This window comes from Perna viridis, chromosome 8 (assembly GCF_037379345.1).
Source record: "Perna viridis isolate PV_CMFRI_1.1 ecotype Kerala chromosome 8, ASM3737934v1, whole genome shotgun sequence".
In the NCBI taxonomy this organism is placed as follows: domain Eukaryota; kingdom Metazoa; phylum Mollusca; class Bivalvia; order Mytilida; family Mytilidae; genus Perna; species Perna viridis.
In genome coordinates, this window is record NC_142452.1 from 38986482 (window position 1) to 39009163 (window position 22682).

The 22682-nt window shown below is 32.4% G+C and overlaps 2 protein-coding genes across 3 annotated transcripts; one reads left to right on the top strand and one right to left on the bottom strand.

Annotated features, from left to right (window-relative positions):
* Positions 1-253: 253 nt before the first annotated feature.
* On the bottom strand, positions 254-16180 carry LOC148610438 (NADH dehydrogenase [ubiquinone] 1 alpha subcomplex subunit 9, mitochondrial-like). Its single transcript, XM_088543303.1, has 11 exons — positions 16039-16180; positions 13674-13844; positions 12894-12991; positions 12417-12508; positions 10997-11159; positions 9732-9840; positions 8678-8748; positions 7225-7301; positions 5842-5937; positions 4003-4081; positions 254-529 (listed from the first exon to the last, which is right to left on the bottom strand). Exons 1-11 carry the CDS (start codon positions 16130-16132, stop codon positions 350-352), a joined length of 1230 nt encoding a protein of 409 aa, XP_088399429.1. The 5' UTR covers positions 16133-16180; the 3' UTR covers positions 254-349.
* On the top strand, positions 16171-20498 carry LOC148610439 (thioredoxin-like protein 4A). 2 transcript variants are annotated; one of them, XM_088543313.1, is made up of 2 exons: positions 16171-16306; positions 18192-20498. In XM_088543313.1, exon 2 carries the CDS (start codon positions 18262-18264, stop codon positions 18688-18690), a length of 429 nt encoding a protein of 142 aa, XP_088399439.1. In that variant the 5' UTR covers positions 16171-16306; positions 18192-18261; the 3' UTR covers positions 18691-20498. The 2 variants fall into 2 exon arrangements, with proteins under 2 accessions (XP_088399439.1, XP_088399440.1); XM_088543314.1 differs by having other exon boundaries at positions 16297-16427.
* The last annotated feature ends 2184 nt before the right edge of the window (positions 20499-22682 follow it).

Consider the following 22682-nt stretch of genomic DNA (forward strand, 5'->3'; position numbering starts at 1 on the left):
CCCCACCTTTTATGGAAAAGCCCTTATAATATAGTTCTAGTTTCATTTTTTTTTTACTTGACTATTGTTAAATTTGGAAAAATGTAGAAGTAAATTGGAGTTAAAAATAAAACATATTTAATTCAAAATCAGAAATAGTACAAAGCAAGAAAAATAGCCCCAACATTAAAATACACATGTAATATTAGGGTTCAGTGAAACTGAAAGCTCTATCAGAATAGAAAATGCTGAAGAACAGTGAAAGACCATCACATCAACGTTACTCAGTTTATTTCGCCATGTCAACAGAAAATACTTGTTTAAAACAAATCTTTGTTTTATAAATAATTGTCTATAGTCTAATCTATCCCTACACAGCATCTGCTGTAAGAGGAGGCTTGGGTGTCGGAAATTCTCCCACAGACTCTGCATAAAAACTCTGTCTGATGTATCTCTGTAAAAGGTAGGGTAGGACTCTTTCTAATGGTGTCAGTTTTACATTCAGATCCTCTAATGTTGGACATCCTGTTAAGACATCAGTCACAGAGTCCTGAAAATAGAAAGAGCTACCTTTACTTAAAAGTTAATCTAAACTTAAGAAGGTAGACCTAGGGTAAGGGGCATAACTCTTGAAATCAGTGATATGTTTGTATCATATTCAATTTCACCAAAGCCTATCAAGCTTTCATTTGAAACAGAATGAAATCAGTCCAAGTTATTTTGATGCTTAAATGTGATTGATGTAAAACCTACATACAAACATTCAAATTACAGGTAGTGGTTGTCCGAGATGTGGGACTCTCAATTTTTTGGTCCGGAATTTTCCCCTATATAATTAAGTAAAAATTTCCTCCCTAAACCGGCCCCTCTGAATTCCGAACATCGGCTGCAAAATTCGGTCCCAAAACCCATTTCTTTGTAAAAATTAACCTCGGAAAACCGGTGAAAAGTTTGCCGACAAGTAAGATCAATGAGCCGTGTAACATGTTGTAAACATGTCAATCACGGTAAGATCAATAAATCAGTACTTCAAAAGGCTAACACCGATCTTGATTGGCATTAACAAGGAGTGACTCTTTTATTCATTAATTATCACAGATAATGAGGGCAATAACCATGATCCTATATGTAATTAACTTTTTAACAAATGTTAAATTCAAAAATTGTTTTGATAACCACATTTTCAAACGATTCTGTAAAAACAGAAAATGAAAACTTCAAAATAGGTTGTGCCGACCGCTTGTGTTCTATTGTAAAATGAGTAAATGAAATTAAAGTTATGGCTTGAAAATGGTTTTCCTTAAATAGCCGGTGTTACAATTTTCAAATCATTCTGAAATTTGCATTGCTTCTGGTTTAATCTAAAATTACTGCTAAAATGTCAAAACCGCCGGCTAAATGTCGTCGTATTGAATTAACGCTAGAAGACAAAATTAATTTAATCAAAGAATCTGAAAGTTTTCCAAAACCATCTCAGAAATCGTTAAGTGAAAAATTCGGTGTAGGAAAAACGACCGTTTCCGATATTTTAAAGAGAAAATCAGAATATCTTGCAAATTATGATAACAATGACAATTTGAAGAAATTTAGATTTGGTAACAAAAGTAAACATGACAATTTGAACGATCTGATGTGGGACTGGTTCCGTCAAGCTCGATACAAGACTATTCCGATTTCCGGGCCTATTTTGCAAAGCAAAGCCTTAGAATTTGCCAGTCAGTTAGACATTTCCGATTTCAAAGCCTCAAACGGGTGGTTTGAAAAATTTAAGAGTCGCCATGCTATTAAAGCGTTTACCGTTAGTGGAGAAAGTGCCGGTGTAAATGTAGAAACTGTTGATGAATATAGACATTTTTATTTCACTTTTGATTTGTTTCTTTAGTTTCTCAGTCACATCTTCATCTTTACCTTAAAGGTTTAGTTTACCTTAAAAACTTTACACAGATCAAAGACAATGTCAATAAACTACGCCACGCATCACTAAACTGTCAACAATATAAAAATACTGAACAGTACGATTACTCTTTAATTAAAAACAACAATACAACTTACGTTTATTCTTGATTTGAACACAAACATACACAAATACCTATCAAAGAATGTGTGTAGAAACATACAAACGGTGCAATCAGATAATCATCAATAGGATCGGATCGATCACAAGATCAATAACATTGTACTTCTGGTATCCATATACGGAACAGATACGAAAATTTCCGGAACCTCCGAAAACCGGCACCTCTGAAAACCGTCCGATTTCTTTGGTCCCATGGGCAGCCGGTTTTCAGAGGCTCCACTGTATATGTCAACCTAGCATCAGAATTTAAAAAACCATAAAAATTTCCCTGACCTGACTTTGTGATGTCAACAAACAAAGCAGAAATTAGCAAAATCTGAAGTAAATATATAATAAGAAAAGAATCATAAAAACAGTATAAAAAGTCCAGATTTGAAAAAGTTTGGAACAAAAATTATGTCTGTTTCCTTACAGATTACTACTAATGTAACATGTTTCAATTGCTTATAAAAGATCAAAAAGTATATTTGTAGCTGACAAATTTCCAAAACAAGTTATGATGGACTGCATTAGGGTTGTTCCATCTATATAGGGAGGGGAATGCCATTGTTTTATTTTTCTCTGAGTGGGAGGTAAAACATATTTTTTTATGTTGGAATGGGCATGTTTGATAAATTGAATTACTGGTATGTTGGTAGGGGTGAAATTTCATCTCTACAATTCAATACAACTGGGAGTTGGAAGATTTTGATGCTATGATATCCCAAAATTTAGTACTACATGTGTTTTTCAACAGATTTATCATTTTTTTATATTTTATTTTTTCTGGTGGTAGGGGATATCTAAAGAATCTATAATATGTTAGGGATGGGGGTTGCCAACCTTTTCTTTTATATTGGTGGGTTTTTTTTTTTACAGTTACACCACCCTCCCCATGTAAATTTTAATTGAACAGCCCTTATGACATGTGCTTTATTACAGATTACCAATTCTATTTCTCTACACATGCACTTTTCTTCATATGTAAAGAAAAATTATTACCAGTAGATACCAAAATTTGTTTCATGTCACTGAAATGTTTTACAAAAGCCAAATAAATTCTGATGCTGGGTGACACATACATGCATAATGCATTTTCTGATATGTTTTAGATAAAAATGTTTGAGCTTGGAATGATTTGAAAAACATTAATACTTACATGAAAGTGAGTATTAATTTTAAAAAAAATGCCATGTTTTTGTCTCATTTAAATATTCTGTATTATTTCAATGTTTTAAACTAAACCATTCTAATAATGTAAAATGAAGTGCACTTTTGATAATGCATTTTCTAATTACATGTGTAGTAATTATTGAAATACATCAACAAGTGCTTTTGAAACATTTTAATGTGGATTTATAGCAAGTAATATAGCTTATTCTTTCCTTGGCCATTCTTTCCAACGAGAATTAAACTGCTTGTTTCAGGCCTTTTTTGGCCTCTTTTTCAAAAAGGTTTAAGTATTAACCCCAAAAAATCAACCCCAGTCTTACTTTGGTGGCATGGCACCTTGTAATTCAATTTCCAAGAGAACTGTTCACAAATACTGTAGTCATGTTATTGTCTGAACATAAGGAAAAAGCTTATTTAGGCCCCTAATTTCTTAAATTTTCAAGTCTTTCCAATTACTTCATAGGTATACAAATCTGTGTCTGATAGGAATTTTAAATTACCTTGTTGGTTGTCCAATCAATTGCGTAAGAAGTTTGATCAAGCTTGGATTTCATAAAAAATCTCAAATTGAGATTTTCCTCAAATCATCCAATTTCAAGTGACTTGATTGGTCGAAAGTTCAGTTGAGGAACATTTTGAGGAAAATTCTTAATGAAACCAGCACAGGTAATGGTCTTTCAATCAAGGGAAGATAAAATCTATTCCCTGAAGTTAACTTTAGTACTTGCTGTAATGTACATGCTGAATTTGACATGAATCTGAATGGAAGTTAGGTCTGATGATGTTGTACTTACCTTTTCTAATTTGTCATAACAAAATTGTGGCATTCCATGTGTCAACCAAAGGTTTCTCTCGTAGACTTTAGTTCTAATTCTACAAGTAAAAAACAACAGGCAATATAATTTAGAGTACTTTACTTAAAAAAAAGCTTCACTGGGCACAGCTTGAAATGACAGCAGAGGCTGCACCCTGAACAGTTGGGGCAAATATGGACACACCATTCAAACTTCATACAGCTTCGAATTTTGATTACCATTTGATATTTGACAAAGGATAAGAATTTGACAAGGATCGAAGAAGTCACTTTTTGGCATTTATTCCAAACTGGTTCCAGTTAAAACCTCTAATCAATCCCAACTTTCTTTGAGGGTATGGCAGCTTGTAGTTACTGGCCACTTTGTGGCCCCTTATTCTTACTTGGCTCTACTCACAACCCCAAATATCAATCCCTGCCGTCTTTTTGTGGTATGGCACCTCATACTAAAATACATGAAATCCACTCAACTCAACTTATTGTCTGGAAATAAGAAAAATGCTTGTTTCAGGCCTTTTTTGGAACCTTTTTCCAAAAAACATTCAAATCTTAACTTCCAAAATCAATTCCAGCCTTCCTTGGGTGGCATGGCACCTTGTAATACAGTTTCCACAAATAGTCAATTTATTGTCTGAACATAAGGAAAATGCTTGTTTAAACCCTTAATTTCTTAAATTTCAAGTCTTAACCCTCAAAATCAAAACCAGTCAGACCATTGTGGTATGGAATATCACAGACATTCCAATTCTTTTACTGGAATCATATAGTTAAATTCAATGAAAAGCTTTTTATCTTCCCTTTTTGTTTTTTTTTCTAAAACGATTTGGGCCATAACCCTCAAAATCTATACAAACCTTCTTTTTGTGGTTTAGAACCTTGTTATAAAATGTCATAAAGATCAACCAACTATTATTCCAGTTATCGCACGAAAACCAAGTGTCATGGATGATGATAGCATCATACCATTATATACGTGTACATATTATGTATAAAATCTACACACGATTTTGAAATAAATCCATCCATTGGCAACGAAAACAATTGTGTCAAAATTTTGATGGACGAAAGGAATGATGAACAGAGGGACAAGGTGACTCTATTATACTGTACCACCCACTGCTATTTTTGTGATTACAAGAACTTTGTGGTAGAAAACTTGATTTGTTGATTTTCTGGTTGTGTATTCATCTTTTTATCTTATTAGTACCATTAAATGGATTGACAGTTTTCTTTTTATTTCTTACTGATAAATTCCTCCCTTCAGTGTCAGTCTCTGTAAGAATCAGGCAGTGGGTGAAACATAGTATAAAAAACATTCATTTTGAAAATTTAATTTGACTATTTGCACCATCAGAATCAGGGAAAAAAGACAAAAGTTTCCATATCCATTTGGCAATTTGAGTTATAATTTCATTGAAATGTACTGAAAATGAATATTTCAAGGGCAGATAACTCAGTCAAAAACATCATTTTTCTAACATTCTATTGAAAAATTTATGAGCAAATTCAATATGCAGAGATCAAATAATAGTCTTGAGTGAAATTAAATTGTCAGATCAGTGGGGTGTTTTTTACATGCATGTTTCTAATTTTTCCCATTTTGCCTGATCCTACAAAAACTTGCACTTAATCATGTTCATATATTTCTGGTCAGCAACTTGTATAATTTAATTGAATCATAATCTTAAACTAAAATAATCAGAGAAATTTACATTTCAATTGAATATAGGATGTTCTTTTAAATAAAAATCAGTAAATACATTCCTTCACAAATCATGAACATTTTTCTGTACTTCTACATTGCATCTAAATCACTTACTTAATTAATGGATCAAGAGGCATTCTACAATTTTCAGGGTATCTACATACTCTCCAACAGTAGTCAATGATGTCAGCTAAATAATACCTGTTGGGACTGAAATGTAGAGAATTCACATCTATGGAAAGCTAATAATGAGACAATTTAAATCTTCTATGCTTGTAAGTCTCATTCTTGGTTTATTTTTTAGGCCAACTAAATTTAATAGCTCGACTTTCATCCAGAGGTCCACAAAAATGTGGGTCAGTAGGGAGGATTTTTTATTATATTTTTCATTTTCTTTTTTGTCCTGATTACAACATGCAGATGGAACTATCATTTTAAACCATTAAACATTTAAACCATACATAAAGAGATCTTCTTCACTACATATAGATATTACACCATATGTTTTATGGTTGCATATCATCCTCTTTTCTCGGTATTTACACTGACAACACCATTTTTGTTACAAAGTTAAATAAACACACTAAAACCTGTACTGCACCGGACTCAGACACATACAAAATCAGGAAATCGTAAATTTGAAAAAATAAACAAAAATTGGAGTGGGAGTATTTTTGAGGGCGGGCGGAATGAAAATCTATCAATTAATTTTCATTGGCCTAATGCACTATTTTTACAGTTGAAAGCATTGAAATTCAAAGACTGACTTGTATTTGGTTTTCAAATTTACAGACACATTGACATGATAAATAATGATCAGAATTTGGTATTTTGTGTTACATTGTATTACAAAACTTTTTACAATGAAAAATTAGTGTTAAGTGCTATATTTGATTTTTGTATTGATGCACAAGATGTTTTTGTTGACAACATTGTTGTCTTTACAAAATAAACAACCTCTATCTATGCTTATGAATGGGAGTTAGAGACCCATTCTCATGATTTCACAGGGTCATGTAATAAGACTAACAAGCTAAAGTTAAATCAATATTTGATTGAAAAAGTGGCAGTAATAAGATCCAATTATTGATTTGAAAATAATGAAAATAATGGTGAAAAGTTCCTAAGACAACCATCTAATGATATTCCTTCATAATTCAAAAAAATATTTGGTATTTTTTTTCCTTTATATATTCATAATTGAATTTAATGTATTAATAGTTTATGAAAACTCATAGAAATTCAAAATTTACAATGTTGAAATCATAAATATAGTTTCATGAGTTTAATTACATCAGGCCTGGATTCAATAAAAAATCTAGAATTGATATCTTCCTCAAATACTGAATTTTCCCTCAGATTTTCAACTTTAAGCAATCTGATTTGTAAATTTCAAATTGAGGAAGGATTGTAGATAAATCACAATTAGAGGGTTAATCAACCCTGCACATCTAGAAATCATTGTCATTAACAGCAAGGATCTAATTCTGGCCTTACCCAACAATCTCATATGTCTTGCCTATAGCATCAGGATCATTCAGTACATTTATTACACCCTGGGCCACATCTGATACCTGTAAATGTAGCATAATAAAGAGATTATAAAAATGTTATGGAGTAAAAGAAGAATGAAGTGAAACATAGTATTCCTAGTCCACAAAAGAGATACTATGAAAGTACTCATGGTTGTGGGGTACTAATTTTCGTGGATTTTGTAGGTAAGGTAAACCACAAACTTTGGTTCCCAACAAAAAGGTCTATTTATTTTAAATTGTATGACAGGATCATCAAAACCACGAATTCAAGAATTAACAAACTTGTGCCTTTCCCCTAAACCATGAAATTTGACACCCACAAATAAGTACTTTCACAGTACATGTACATCAATAAACAACAACAAAAAGTTGTGCATGTTATCGCTCTATGTATATCCAGATTCAATTTATATAATGAAAAATGGCAAAGTCCTACAGGAAAAACAGGAAGATGGTGTCGGACAGCAACCAATTTCTCTAACAACAAATGCCCCATCTCTAAAAAGCTACACACCAAATATATCCTTCCATTGGAAGCTGAGATAAATTGGACAAAAAGTATTTATATAATAGGTCGAGAAATGGTTAAATTCGCTGGAAACTAGAGAATAAATAATATAACTTGACACATCTGTAATGCTGTAACTGTTAATTAGTCGTTACAAATTATAGTGGTTTCCATTTCATTGCATACTCGTTAATTGCACAAGATCTCAAAATACAAAATGATTTCCTAAATATTCTTTTGATTCCCCTTGAATCTTGGTTTCATTGTGTACTCTTTCCTGTCTTATCCATGTACAAAATTCCTTTTATTTACATAAGGAAAATTGAAAAAAACTTAATTTCTTTTTATAATTACATAAATATTTTTCAAAATATACCGAAGAATATAGCTAAATTGGAAAAACAAAAATAAGTTATTAGTAAAATTTGATTTCACAATATTTTATCTTTTCTTAGACTGTGTACTGAGACAGGCATCTTTTTTCATATTGGAAAATAATTACCCCACTTAAGAGGCTGTCCATGTAAAAATCAGGCAGATCCTATGATATGGTTGGCACAGGGTAAATTTTATCCCACTGAATGTTTTATTTCAATGTAATGTTTATATTATATGTAAGTCAAATAGTAATAGATTTTTTTAAAGCAAAAATTGATGGCTCTGAAAACGATTTTTAAGTTCTCTAATAAAGCAACCAAATTTTACACGAAAATAAAGAGTTATCTCCCTTCTCAATGAATTTGTCATGTGCAACCCACTGCCTGGTTTTTGTATGGACACTCTCTTATACTAATACATTATAATATAATCTATTGAAATAGTAATATCCATCAATTCCATAATTTCCTCAAACAAAGTGACAGGAATCCACTGTAGCATTAGTATTCATCAATATGCTCAAACTTACCCAGACTGGCTGTTTAATCGTTTGTTCACCTCTTTTCCACACAGGAATCTTGAAAAATGATCGTCTTCTTGCTGAAAAGGAGAAAATATTCAACTATCAGAGCTAAAATTTATATCTTTCTTCCATCCATTACTATGGGTAAATATCTAAAAATGAAAAATAACATTCCACTAATCAAAGTTGTAGTTCTCAAGAATTTTTTCTCAATCAAAATCCAATTTCTTATTTATAGCCCTCGTAGTAACTTTTGTACTCTGGAACTTTATGTGCCTGTCCAAAGCCAGGAACCTGTGGTCCACTGGTTGTTGATTTTTAATGGGTTTTGTCCGCCACTGAAGACTGTGTGGTGACCTGTAGAAGTTTAATAGTTCGTTGGTAGGCTTTTGGTGGATGACTGTCTCATTGGTAATCATATCACATCTCCTATTCTTATATTTGATTAGACAGCTCATTTTAGAAGATGAATTCATACAAAACTTACCATAATATGTCATCATTTTTGAAATTCAAAGAAAATTTGTTAGTTAAGTGTATTAGTGTTTCATAGCATAATTAAAATACATTTACTAATTGATTTATTATGGTTTAACATGGCAGATATTTCATGCATTACAGGAGCGATTGACAAATTGAACAGACTCTGCCTTGTGCTAGTTGACACACTGAGCCAGACTTTTACTGTGCTAGCTCACAGAGGCAACAGCCTACAGGCAGGCATGCCACCCTACTCAGACACATTATTCTGACTCCAATCCAGCCAGTTGTGACTCCTCACTCTATCCATTAAATATACATGCTTGGCAGAGAATCAGTGACAACCAATTTTAAAGTCTAGCTACCCTGAGATATGTACTGACCAAGTTTAAGAGACTACAAAAAGTATATTTAATGAAAACCATAGAATTAAATTTATATGACTTACACAGACAGGTGATTTTAGAAGTAAACTTTATCTTTAACTTTAAATTTTTGAAAAAGATTAATATAAAGATGTGTAATACAGTAAAATGGCCATTTAACCAATAGTATTTGTTGTTTATTTTACTGTCTATACCTCGAGACATGTATGATTTAATAAATCTGTCCTCTTCTCCCATGATGTCAGCTGGTCTGAATATAATGGCTTCAGGAAATTCCTCTCTTACTGCCAATTCCCCTTCATACTGTAAAAATAATATATTATATTGTAATAGAAAAAAATGTTTCTAAGACTTTATATTATTAAACAAAATTATACGAAAAGTTCTATAAAGACTACTGAAGTTTTCTGTATCAATTAAGAAGAAAAAGAGTATGGAAAAATAAAGATACTCACTTCCTAGACCAATTTTTTTTTGTTTTCAGAACAAATATGACACAAAAATCATGAAATTATATCTGTAGGTGCAATGGTATGAAACGTTTAATCATATACATTTGGTCACAGCCAGCACATAGTTGTTAAAACTTTCCTGGTCTTTATTTGAGAAAGAAGACCTAGGATAAGGGACATAACTCTTGAAATCAGAGATAAATTTGTATCATATTCAATTTTACCAAAGCCTTTCAAGTTTTCCTTTGAAACAGAATGAAATAAGTCCAAGTTACTTTGATGCTTACATGAGATTAATGTAAAATGCTGAATACAAACATTCCAATGATTTGTATGAATTGTGTCCCTTACCCTAGGTGTTACCTCCTTAAAATTATTATCACTCTAAAAACACTGGCTAATAAAAAACGTGAAATCATTGATTTTATCTGAAGAAGGAATAATGAATGGTTATTGTCATTACTAGGCCAGAATAAAAAATTATATTTGCCATACCAAAAGTGCTAAAAAAAATTGGGTCTGTAGGTAGGTAGGTAATTTTTTTTTTATCCCAATGCCTGAATTTTAATTTTAAAAAGACTAATATAAAGATGTGTGATGCAGAAATATTGACATTTAACTACATGTACATATAACAGAATTTGTTGTTTATTTTGTAATGCCTATCAATAAGATCAAAACATACGTTAAGTGACAGATTAATTACTCAAAAAAATTTGGAAATCGGAAAGAAAGGAGAAAAAAAGATCAATTATTATCAGCCAATACAAACTTTTCAGTCATGGACTTTTGATGGGTTGGTTGGGCTATGGCAAACAAACTAATTTTTAATTTTGGCCCTACCAAATGTATTCAAAGATGGCCCTTTTCCACACATAATAAAAAACAACTATTATTAGAATTATGTACAGCCATTACTTAGTAATATGTACGTGTTATAAAACATGTATTCTGTGTGATATTGTGCCTTCATCAGACATTTGAGTTTCACACACATAAAGCCATACCTTAGATTTGAGAAAGTCTGACCCACCACTTTTAAAGCAGACTTGTGGATTTGGGCTAGCATTAAGAGATGAGAAATGGACCAGTTTCTCTACCCCTGCCTCTCTTGCAAACTTGGCAATCTTGCGCGCAGTTGTCGCATGAACATCATTGTACTTGAAATTTCTGCAAAACAAATTGACATTATTTACACAATTATGTATCTATCATTAAGATGTTGAAGTATTTACAAACTTATCAATCCATACTAATTCTTAAAAAAAAACATGACCATTTGTAACGATTTTCAAAAATAAACATAATCAAAAATCAACAGACAAGGCAGACTTCTCAAACAGATATTTAACTACAATATACTTACACTTGAAAAACAAAAGCAAGTATAACAAGGGCTCCTGTAACATTATTTTTGCGATGTACTAATTTTCACTTTTTTCATGGTGGACAGAAATGCGTCAAAAATGGTAAGTGCAAAATTAAATTTTAACAATGAGCTAATCATTATTTGAAACAGTGAAAAATTTATACAAGAGAATATGTTCACTAGACAGAATCAGCCAAAATTATGTTCACAATGTGAGTTATTGCTTTTGTAAATAAGTTATTTACATGTACATGTATTAAAATGTGACAGGCAGTTTGTACATTAAAATAAAGGGAAAGACAGAGAACACTTCCAACATAAAGTATATATATTGCACCTTCATGTTTTCAAAAATTCAAATCAAAATTCAGTTACATATGTATATACATACAAAAAACATTACACTGAAATTTATTGCATAATAAAAATTTGATATATCAGAGTTAGGGATGTCCCATTAAAAGATAAGAGGTATCCAGGGCAGGCACTTTTTCAACAGGGGAGTCACCCATATTAGTTCTATTGATGTTTTGTACTAAACGTTATAATTTGTCAAGAGACCTGAACGCCCACCCATATACAAAGAATAAAAATGCCTTACCCCGATCCTTAATAGGTTCCACAGGAACAGCCCTTATCTAATCAATAAAATGTTTTTCCCTCTATCATGTTATAATTTTAGTTTTTCAAGAAATGGTATAGAATGTACTAGAATTAAATATTCCCTTGCTTTACAGACAAAACACATGCATATCATGTTAAAACAACAGTGCATGAAAATTTTTTATCCCTGATCAATCAAATTATTTTTCGGCCAAAAACATTTATAGTCATGTTTCTTGCTATAATTAAGGAAAAATAGGCCAGGTACAATGTAGATAGAGAAGTTGTTTTCTTTCTCAGGAACATTCTACGTTGAGTAAATAGGGAAACAATCTAGACTTTAATAGTGCTTGACCCAAAATAACCATAAAATGTTTAGGGTAGGCACAAAAAAACTAGGGTAGGTAGGGTAGAAAGACAGACATATTTTTTTTTATTTTGCCTTACACACATACCTTGTTTCCCAGTCTCTGCCCAACAAATTCACCACAGTATTTGAGTACTGTAAAACTTTCCTAATGTCATCATCATTTCTGACATCAGTTTCCTGAAACCCAATGAACATATACCTTCAGAGTTAAATTGAACATTAAAAAGGAATTAAAATTTAACTTCCATTGTTACTGTTTACCAACTATTTTTACCACGGCATTTTTTTCTGCAAATTTAGTGTTTATGAACATATTGCAAAATAAATTGCTGCAATTAAGTTTCTTTTCTATAAAATAGATTGGATGTTAAATGAAATGCTTGTTACAAAAATAAATAGTAGAAAAACAAAACTCATATTCATACACACACACACACACAAACAACAAACACAATTTTTTTTTCCCAGAACTTCAATGGGATGCCACTACTTGTGTTAACGCCAAAACAAATACATGATTTAGTGAATTTGTCTTAATTGACATGGAAAATGACAAACTCACATGAAACAACATCTGGCCTAAATCGGCAGCAGGTTTTAAGTTATTGGCATAGTAGAAGTCACCTCTCCAAGGTATAATCATCTGGCTACCAATCTTTCCTGAAAAAAAAACAGAAACATGCATCATTAAATCTATACATGTACATATACCAGTACATTGTAGTAACAAAACCTGGCCTGTTTTTTTTCATAAAAAATTCTTAAGTTGAGAATTTCTTCATATTCTAAGTTTTTCCTCATATCACCAATTTCAAGAGATCTAATTTGTCAGAGTTGAGGAAGGATCACAATCTCAGTTAGATGTCTCAGGCATTGAACTGCATTATGCATGATATCACGGATTTACTCACCAAAATTGTTGCTTGAAAAAATGTTTCTATATACAACCTCAAGTAATTGTGTAGTAAACAATTAAACCATTTTTAAGTTTCCACAAAAAATTGTCACTGTATTATGTTATGATGTTACTGATGTGTCTTTATCAATTTTTTTTGTTTCCATGTGATAACTTTAGTTTTACTGAACCAAATGTCATGAAATTTTAATATATTGTTACTTGTGTGTTCTAAGTGAGACAATAGTAAACTTGTGTGAAGTAGGAATGATCTCTTTAAAATTATAAATTAGAATAGTACATGTCACTCAGTGAAAAGCTTTAATTACGGGTACAATGTATGTCATTTCATAAAAAAAAAAGAATGCAATAGACTGTTAAAATTATAAATTAGAATGGTACATGTACTCTGTAAAAGGTTTTAATATGTGGTTCAAAAAATCTTACCCAATTTATTCACCACATATCTTCCAACAAATCCTGTAGCACCGAACACAGTGACTACTTGGCCACTGAATGAAGATCGGCCACCTGTTCCTCTCTTGTAGTTAGACAGAGTAACATCACTCTTCTCTCGTTTCTGCACTGTATAACCAACACACCTCGGCAGATCTTTCCCTTTATAACACAAGACAATATGACCTCTATCATTGTACAATCATTGTCATATGATAATATGAATGAATACACATATTTTAAAAAATTATGGTATTCCTCAATTGGTAAGATACATTTTTTGTCCTACATTGTGTGTACAAAAGCTGATGCTGCAGAGCCTACACTGTTTAAGCCAACTACATGTACAAATATACATGTAATTTAAACAGCTGAGATTTGTGACTGCACCAGAAATAGGTTGCACTGGAAAGTTTCATAACAAAATGTGTAAACCGTACCCGTAACTGAACCAACTTTTCCCAGTACCCAAATACTCTATGGTTAATTTCTTCATTATAACGATATTTCCAGCTGATAATTTGTACACATTTATAAAATGATATGATGACTAGGTTACAATCCATGATTTTTTAAAAATGTTTCTCAAAAATTTGATTTTTATTCAATTTTCAGTTTTCGAAAGTACCGAAATGTGGAATACAAAAATTCCCGTACCCAAAATCAAAGTCTGGTATTTTTGTTATTTGTACAATTTTATTTTACTTGTATATTTCACAATAAAACACTGTTAAAATATTCAAGGGCGATACATTTACATCACATCAGATTCTATTTAAGAGACTTTCTTTTTCATTTTTGATAAGATTGTATCTACTTTTGCTGGTACAGGGATTTGTGCTATGGTACAGTATGGAATTCAAACTCCAAGATTTCCTTTTTTATGTTTGTTTGTTGGGGTTTAACGCCCCAGCAGCAATATTTCAGCTATATTGGGGCGATGAACATGAAGTGGATGAAAAAATGAACTTGAAATGAAAAATGGGATGGGACACAAGGGTAATGGGGTCGAGAAAGCGATACATTTACATCACATCAATTTCTATTTAAGAGACTTTCTTTTTCATTTTTGATAAGATTGTATCTACTTTTGCTGGTACAGGGATTTGTGCTACGATACAGTATGGAATTCAAACTCCAAGATTTCCTTTTTTATGTTTGTTTGTTGGGGTTTAACGCCCCAGCAGCAATATTTCAGCTATATTGGGGCGATGAACATGAAGTGGATGAAAAAATGAACTTGAAATGAAAAATGGGATGGGACACAAGGGTAATGGGGTCGAGAAATTTTGATTGCCACTGGAAATTGGGAGAGGTGGGTAGGGTCAGACAATTAGCCTCCTGTGATGGAGCCCTATGGTTCCTACTCTGGGAGAATACCACAGTAGGGTTCTTTAACGTGCGAGGAACGTGGCATCTTTCCCAACATGGTGCACCACTATGGATTGCTATCAGCTTTTCCGTATTAAAGCCGGACAACCCCAGCATGTAACACACCAGGGGTACCCCATTCCACCACCTGGGGCACACAACACAGTTGCTCTGTGGGCAGAGCGCCCTAGCCCCCGGCTAGCGTTCTGAGCACTATTTAATTGCCTTTTATGACAAGCTTAGTGCTGGTGCAGGCCTTTTCTTTTGACATCCAGACCTGAACGGGTCTTTTTTAAAAAAATATTGAATCTCTCAAAAGGATATCCAAAACATAAAAGGGAAATTTCAGCCTCTGAATGTTTTCAGAAAAAAACATAAAATTCAAACTAGAGAGTCAGAAATAGTTAATTTTTTGTTTGGCATGGTAACTTTTTGTTTCACATTTCAGACTTTTGAGAACATTAAATCGACTGAGTTTGAAAATATCATAAATGTTTTCAAATACATGTAGCTTGAACTTTAATTGATTTAAAACATCATTCAGAACTTTATGACAAAGTTTCAATACAAAATTCCTTAGTAATAATAGAAACAATGGTTATAAAGTGATTTGGATAAGAGGAATTTGGTACATGTATGGTTACACACTGGAAGCTGTTTAAACCACAATAAGTCAATATTTCCAATAACTGCCAGCACCTCGGAATCAAATGGTTGTCCCCTTATGGCAAGCCTTATTGCATACAAATCTTGTATCTATGAGACAGAGGAGAAGCCAGCCACACAAACACAAAACAGCCTCCAAAGTAGGTATGCTTAATTAGAAGACCATGGAAAAACAGTTCCTGATATCTCAATGCAGTCAAAATACGATTTATATAGTCAAATTTGGATAGAAAATGAACATTGGTTAGTTTAAAAGTGAAAATACATGGAAGAAATTTTTGCTTCGTGTGTAAGGCGTTGAAAAGAGCTATATTCTTACGGCCAAGGCAAATGACCTGTCTCACGGTCAGTGTTGCCATTTTCTTCAGGCACCGGTAAGTGAGACGCTTGGTTGTATCCTTAAAGTATTGCATATTCAAAACGTTTCCGTGAGCAAGACGATCTACATCATTCAGATGTTTTGTTGGGTGATAGGGTCGATTTTCATCGTGTTCGTTCGAACGTTTTTACATTGTTATTATTTTTCCTACACCACGAAACTAGCAGGAAAGTTTACCTTGTTGACAGAGCCACCACACTTAATCGCTGTAAATTTTGTTTTTCTTTAGTTAGTCTCTTTCAAAAGTGTTCATGTACACGCATATTCTCCAGGAAATTACCAGTGTAGAAAGTCCCTTTTATACATGCACCAGGCATTACTCCTACAACGTAAGAGGTTGGAATTCCGTTCCTTCATATCCCAGCCCCTTATTTCCGAGCGCCATATTGCATAATGCTAGTTCCGCCGTTCTTTGAAGTCGACAGAATTTAAGTAAACTATTTACCATTTAAAGCGTTTTATACAGTTTCTTTACCATAATACTGTAGAATGTGCCAGAACTGAAGAAAAATAAATGACCTACCTGATAAGAAAATCCAGCAGTCCTGGAAATCCATTGTAAATGCAGTTAAAATGAACTTTATATTTGGTTTTAAGCTTTTTGAGTGTGTAATTCCAGTTGATAAAATTACGAATTTTGCAATTTGCAAAACCGACATATCAAATTTACCAACGAATTGCCTTTACCATCTTTAAGTTCATTTTGTCAAAAATATATTGTATTCTGTAAAATTAGGGACTTAATTCAAAATTGACAACTGTCTTCATTACAAATGTTTTCTAGGTATTTCACAAATATTTAGGATTTTTATCACTCAATTTCCATAAGGTTAAACTTCTTTTATGTAAATAAAAGACTTAAACTGTTTTAAAACACATGTTAAGCTAATTCACATTTGCGGTGGCTTTCTATGCGTCAGATGCTAGAGGTTAGGATGGCACCAAGTCAGATAATAGCTTGCCAGACAACCTCTAGCATTGCTGGAGTATTTTAAGTCTCACCAGCATGCATATGACCAGTCTAGTGATTTTTTTGTACTTTCTTATTGTTGTCTGAATATGCTACTTGTATTTGTGATTTATTCAAAAGACTATCATACCAATGTTGACACCACCATTACATATGGCTACTGGAAGAACATACATGTACACAGACCTGTAATTAAAGACATTTGTAACAAACTGGGATCTCACATTGTCATGTGGCAGGGAACAATGACAACTTGACTTGAAATAATCACAACTAAAAAAGGATTGCAAATATCAAAATAAAACCTTCAGTTTCCTGTTCTACAATGTCTTAGCTTCATGTTCATACCACATTTTTCTCTCTACCAAAAGTAACAAAAAAGATGTATTGAAAACAAGTTGCCTACCCCCAATTTTTACGAAAATTAAAATAATTTAAAATCAAATTCATTATTTTGATAAGAACCTATCATAACCTTTTTGTCCTTAAAAATACTTGAATAAAGTCTTCAGATTCCCATTTTTACATCTTCTGGGCACCTGCTACGATTTATTTCAGATCATTTTATCAAAGGGGAAAAAGTAGATCAATAAATTAGTGGAAAGGTCAGGGAATCTCGTTCTCTGCCGCATTATAATTAGATCGAAAAACTGGCTAATTAACAAGTTTCTTATCTCTTTAATTATACATGTAGGTCTCTGATGTACATGTACAGTGTTTGTGTCCATTGTTGGCAGGCAGCAGAAAGGACAATAAATTGATTGCTGGCAGACAGCATGAATCATCCCATCTGTCTGTATGTCAGTCCACAAACTGCTCTTAAACCACTCGAGAGATTTTAATGAAATTTAATAGGAAGGTTTTGCATATGTACCTTTGTAGATGTGTATGAAGGAAAATAATTTCTGTTGGAGAACTCCAAAGGGAAATAATTTAACCACAAATGTAAAGGAGTTCACATTTATTTTCGTTTGAAGCAGGGTATCCTATTCAGAGCATGCTCACAGTATTTCTAGTTATAACACATCTCACCCAATAAATGTACAATGTACATGTAGTATATATTATACTAATAATTTGGAAAAAAAAATTTCATTTTCACTCTTGGTGTCTATCTTTTCAGGTAATATTGGTTTAGCAATAACGAATACTGAAAAAGCTTACTGGGCAAGGAATAGTACCATTATACCGAGATGTCGTACATGTTACAGCATTTGCATAATGGTTGGCAAGTTGACCAGGCAATCTTATCAGAGGAAGATCGAGTTGTGGTCATTAGGTTTGGTCACGATTGGGACCCTACCTGCATGGTGATGGACGAAACACTCTACAGGTGTGCTGAGAAAATGAAAAACTTTGCAGTGGTCTATCTTGTTGATATAAGTGAAGTTCCTGACTTCAACAAAATGTATGAGTTGTATGATCCATGTACTGTTATGTTTTTCTACAGAAACAAGCATATTATGATAGACTTGGGTACTGGTAATAACAACAAAATAAACTGGGCAATGGAAGAACCTCAAGAACTTATAGATATAGTCGAAACTGTGTTTCGTGGTGCAAGAAAAGGCAGAGGTCTGGTCGTGTCACCCAAAGACTACTCAACTAAATATAGATATTAATTCATTGTACATCCATTGTTTCATTGTTGTTTTACATTTTTTCATTCTATAATACATTGATAAGTATTCAAAGGATAAGGTTTTAATGCCTATTTCAGGCCCTATCATATGAAGTTTTTTATCAGAAAATTATGATCAAAATTTGATATCACACTGAAGTATTATTTTAATGAAGCAGAGCAGATTTTGTATTTTTATGAAGCCAATGAGTTTTTATGACACCTTCAATGTAGGTGGAAGTAGGTTATTAGATAAATTACATTATGTACTTGTAAATTTGTCAAATTTTAATATATACATGTACATTGATTGTTTTAACTATCTCCACATTCAATTTACAAATCCAAATTTTACTCAGACAAACACACTGCCTAAAGCAACTTACGGGTTAAATATCCTTCTTACATACAGTCACATTCATTTTTTGCAAAAACAGATTCAAGGCACTTTCAGACATTTTACTGAAAAAAAAATGACTACCCTTTAAGTTGACTAGAGCATGCAAATTATTTACAAAACTGATAAGTATTGTTGGATAAGCAAATACAATGTACTACATATACATTGTACCAGTTTCTGTCATTTTTACAGTACATTTGTTATATAGCTGTTTTGATATTTTGGGCTTCTTTGACTGTCTTACGGACTCTACCTCTTTCATGGTCTAAGATACATGTACTTGTAGACAATATTACAAAAGGTCATCACTGTAAAATTGGTCATAGGTAATGACTTCATGATTGAACTGCTTGATTATGTCATTTGTTATGAAAAATTGAGCACTTACAACTTTTTGTGAATTCATTCAGTGGACTCGATCTTCAATACTTTGATGGTCCTTACATGATATAGTGAAAAAGTGTGTGGATCCAATTTTACAAATTAAATTTTCCAAGGACGGTAGCTTTTTTTGTTATTTCTTTCAAATTGTAATTTTATATTTTCCATGATTGACTAAGTTTATAAGTCAACATTATTTTTAGGATAAAATAAAAAATATCCTAGATTCCCATCCCCTCCCGACCCATTTTTTTTTTACCCTTGACCAAATTAGGTCAATTTCTTTCAAAATGACAGCATTTTGCACTTAAAATGATAAAAAAAAATGAAGAGCTTAAAATTCGACTGCCAGCCTCTAATACTGAAAAGTGTTGGATGAGAATCTAGGAATTTATTTATGATGGCCTTATGATGCTGATCTGAAAAATTGTATTTTCCAATTGAAGCACTCTACATTCAATGAAGGTGAAGATCTTTACATTTAAAACTCCTTCGATTGAATATTAGACAATGTCTAATTGAATATTAGACAATGTCTAATTAAATGAATATGTATTCAATATGAGATAATGTTTGAAATATTTGGAGAAAATTGGATTGCATTCCTTTTTGAGAAAATGAAAGAGATAATTCCACAAACTTTATTTGAACCCCTTTTCAAAAAATTTATAGATTTAAAGAATTATTAAATGGTAATATTTATTCCTACAACTTAAAGAGGTTGGAATTCCATTCATCCATTCTCAGGACCAAGTCAGAAATTAGCTTATCAGACAACCTCTGCCTGGCATTTCTGGAGTGGGTAATTTTATGATACATATACATGTATGAAAATGCAATAGCTCATTAAACTTTATGTACAGAAAGCTACTACAATGCTACATGTACTTGTATCAGTTCAACATGTATATTGTGAAAAATGCATAGATGGGCATATGCCTTGGGAACTTACGTTTTATACCAGTATGTCAGATCAATTTTCATTTATTTGATTCTCATTGTATCATTAAAATCGTCATTACTCTATATTTATGTGCCCATCTTTCTAAATTGGTTTTATGGAATATCACTTTCACTGAGTCATTCACACTCACACGAAACTAAAAATGTTACTACCATTTTTATTAAACTCTGGCAAATTGTTTCTTTCTATTGATGTGAGCTCACTTTTAATTTTTATTAATTTCAGAATTTTATGATTTTTCATTCATGAGATATGTGGTTTTATTATACAAAATGAGGTAATTATAACTAAAAAAAAAAAAATTTGCAGCAATGCATGTCCATGAAATTTTTGTGAATGGTTTATTGGTATTGACTCATGTCAGATGTTTTTTTAAATTTGGTGAACTTTTTGTTTCTATGGCTAATTAGAGCTTTAGTGGATGTTGGTCTGCATGTTAAAGTCAAGGTGATGTTCTTATGATGTTTGTTTTATTTTTATCTTTGATATTTTTTTTTGTTTGTTTTTTTTTTTGGACATTGCCCTCCTACCCCCAGAACCTCTTTTATGCATGAAATTTCTGTTATGTTCAGCCCAAACAAATAATGCATGCGTTTCCTAATAAACTTTTTAAATAATATGGTAGGTAGGAAACTATGTTTTTCTTATACTAATCTTTGTTTCACCGGCAACAAATTTAGCAGAAGGCGAGACTAAGGTGTTGTGTTTCCAGCATCCACATTAAGATTTTCGTGTTTAGTTTCTGATTACTGTTGGTCGGTTTGATATAAACCATTTATGCTAAGTCAGTCATATTTGATATGCAGTTGCACTAGCATCTCTCTACCACAAAATATCTGTACTCATTTTATGCATACACCCCCATAGTCAAGGTCTATTGACTTTGAAATTTCAAATTTCATGTGAAGATTTTCATGTTATGTTCTCTGATTACTGGTAGTTCAGTTTCATATGAGCCACTTAAGCCAGTTCAATTATTTTTGGTATGCAGTTGCGTCACAGTCATAGTCCACTGACTTTGAGATGATCATTTAATTGCAGCTCCATACTTGCAAGCAATAAACTATACTTGTGGAATTAAATCTGTCCACTTTTGGTGGTGTCAAACTGTTGAATTGATATTGTATGTTGTCCATAATATATGAAAATAATAACACTGTTACCATCAATCAAGTTTTAAATAACAATGTGTAATACTTGAGACATAACTCTGTGATAACAGTTAATTTTTTTCATTGAGTCTGTGGGGGAAACATTCTGACTTCAACAGTGCTTATTGAAAAATGACAACAACAAAAAACTTGAAGGTACACTACACATATGGCTTATAGATCTAATGGAACAACCATTTGATTTATTGGAGAAGGGGGTAGGGTGGTGGCTAGGATCAGTTTTGTGTCCTGGATTTTTTCAGTATAATTTCTGACCTGAATTTTTATTTTTTTCAACTGTAGCCTGTCCTGGTTTTTTAGCTCACCTGGCCAAAGGCCATGTTAGCTATTGCCACCACTTGGCGTCGGTCATCGTCGTCGTTAACAATTATACAAAACTCTTCTCCTCTGAAACTGCTTGACTAATTAGAACCAAACTTGGTATGAATGTTCCTTGGGGTATCCTGCATAGAACTGATGAGGGGATTTTTGATTCGTCAATAAACATGACTAAAAATAGAACATAGGGGTCAGACAGTAGTTTTTTACATATATCTCCTAAACCGTTAGGTTTATCCAAATTCTTTCAGTAGCTGAAATGATCCATATTATTAGGTCTACAAAAGTCTTCGGACTTCTTGTAAGAGTTATTGCCCTTGAAAGGGGGAAAATGACTTTTTTTTTAATAGTTTTCAGTCAATATCTTGAAAAAAAGAAACTTTCAATTGTTGAAAGGATCTTGTGATAGTCCTACCAAAGATTTCTTTAGTCAAAATTATTGGACAACTTCTTGTTTAATTTATTGCTTTGAAAGGCAAAATTCAAGTAGGTGAGCGATTCAGGCTCCTGGGAGCCTTTTCTTTTAGATCCTAATTTTTTTCTACGACTTGTATCCTGCTTTTTTTTTTAACCTACTTGTTTGACCCAGAATTTTAGTAGCCATACATCGTCTTGCCTTTTGTTTCAAATTTAATCTTAACCCCCTCCTAATAAATCCAATAGTTAACTTACAATTTAAATCTCAGGTCAACGGGTTAAAATAGAGATCAGCATTATTATGACATCTCATCTCATGATATGAAATTAATGGTCCGTAT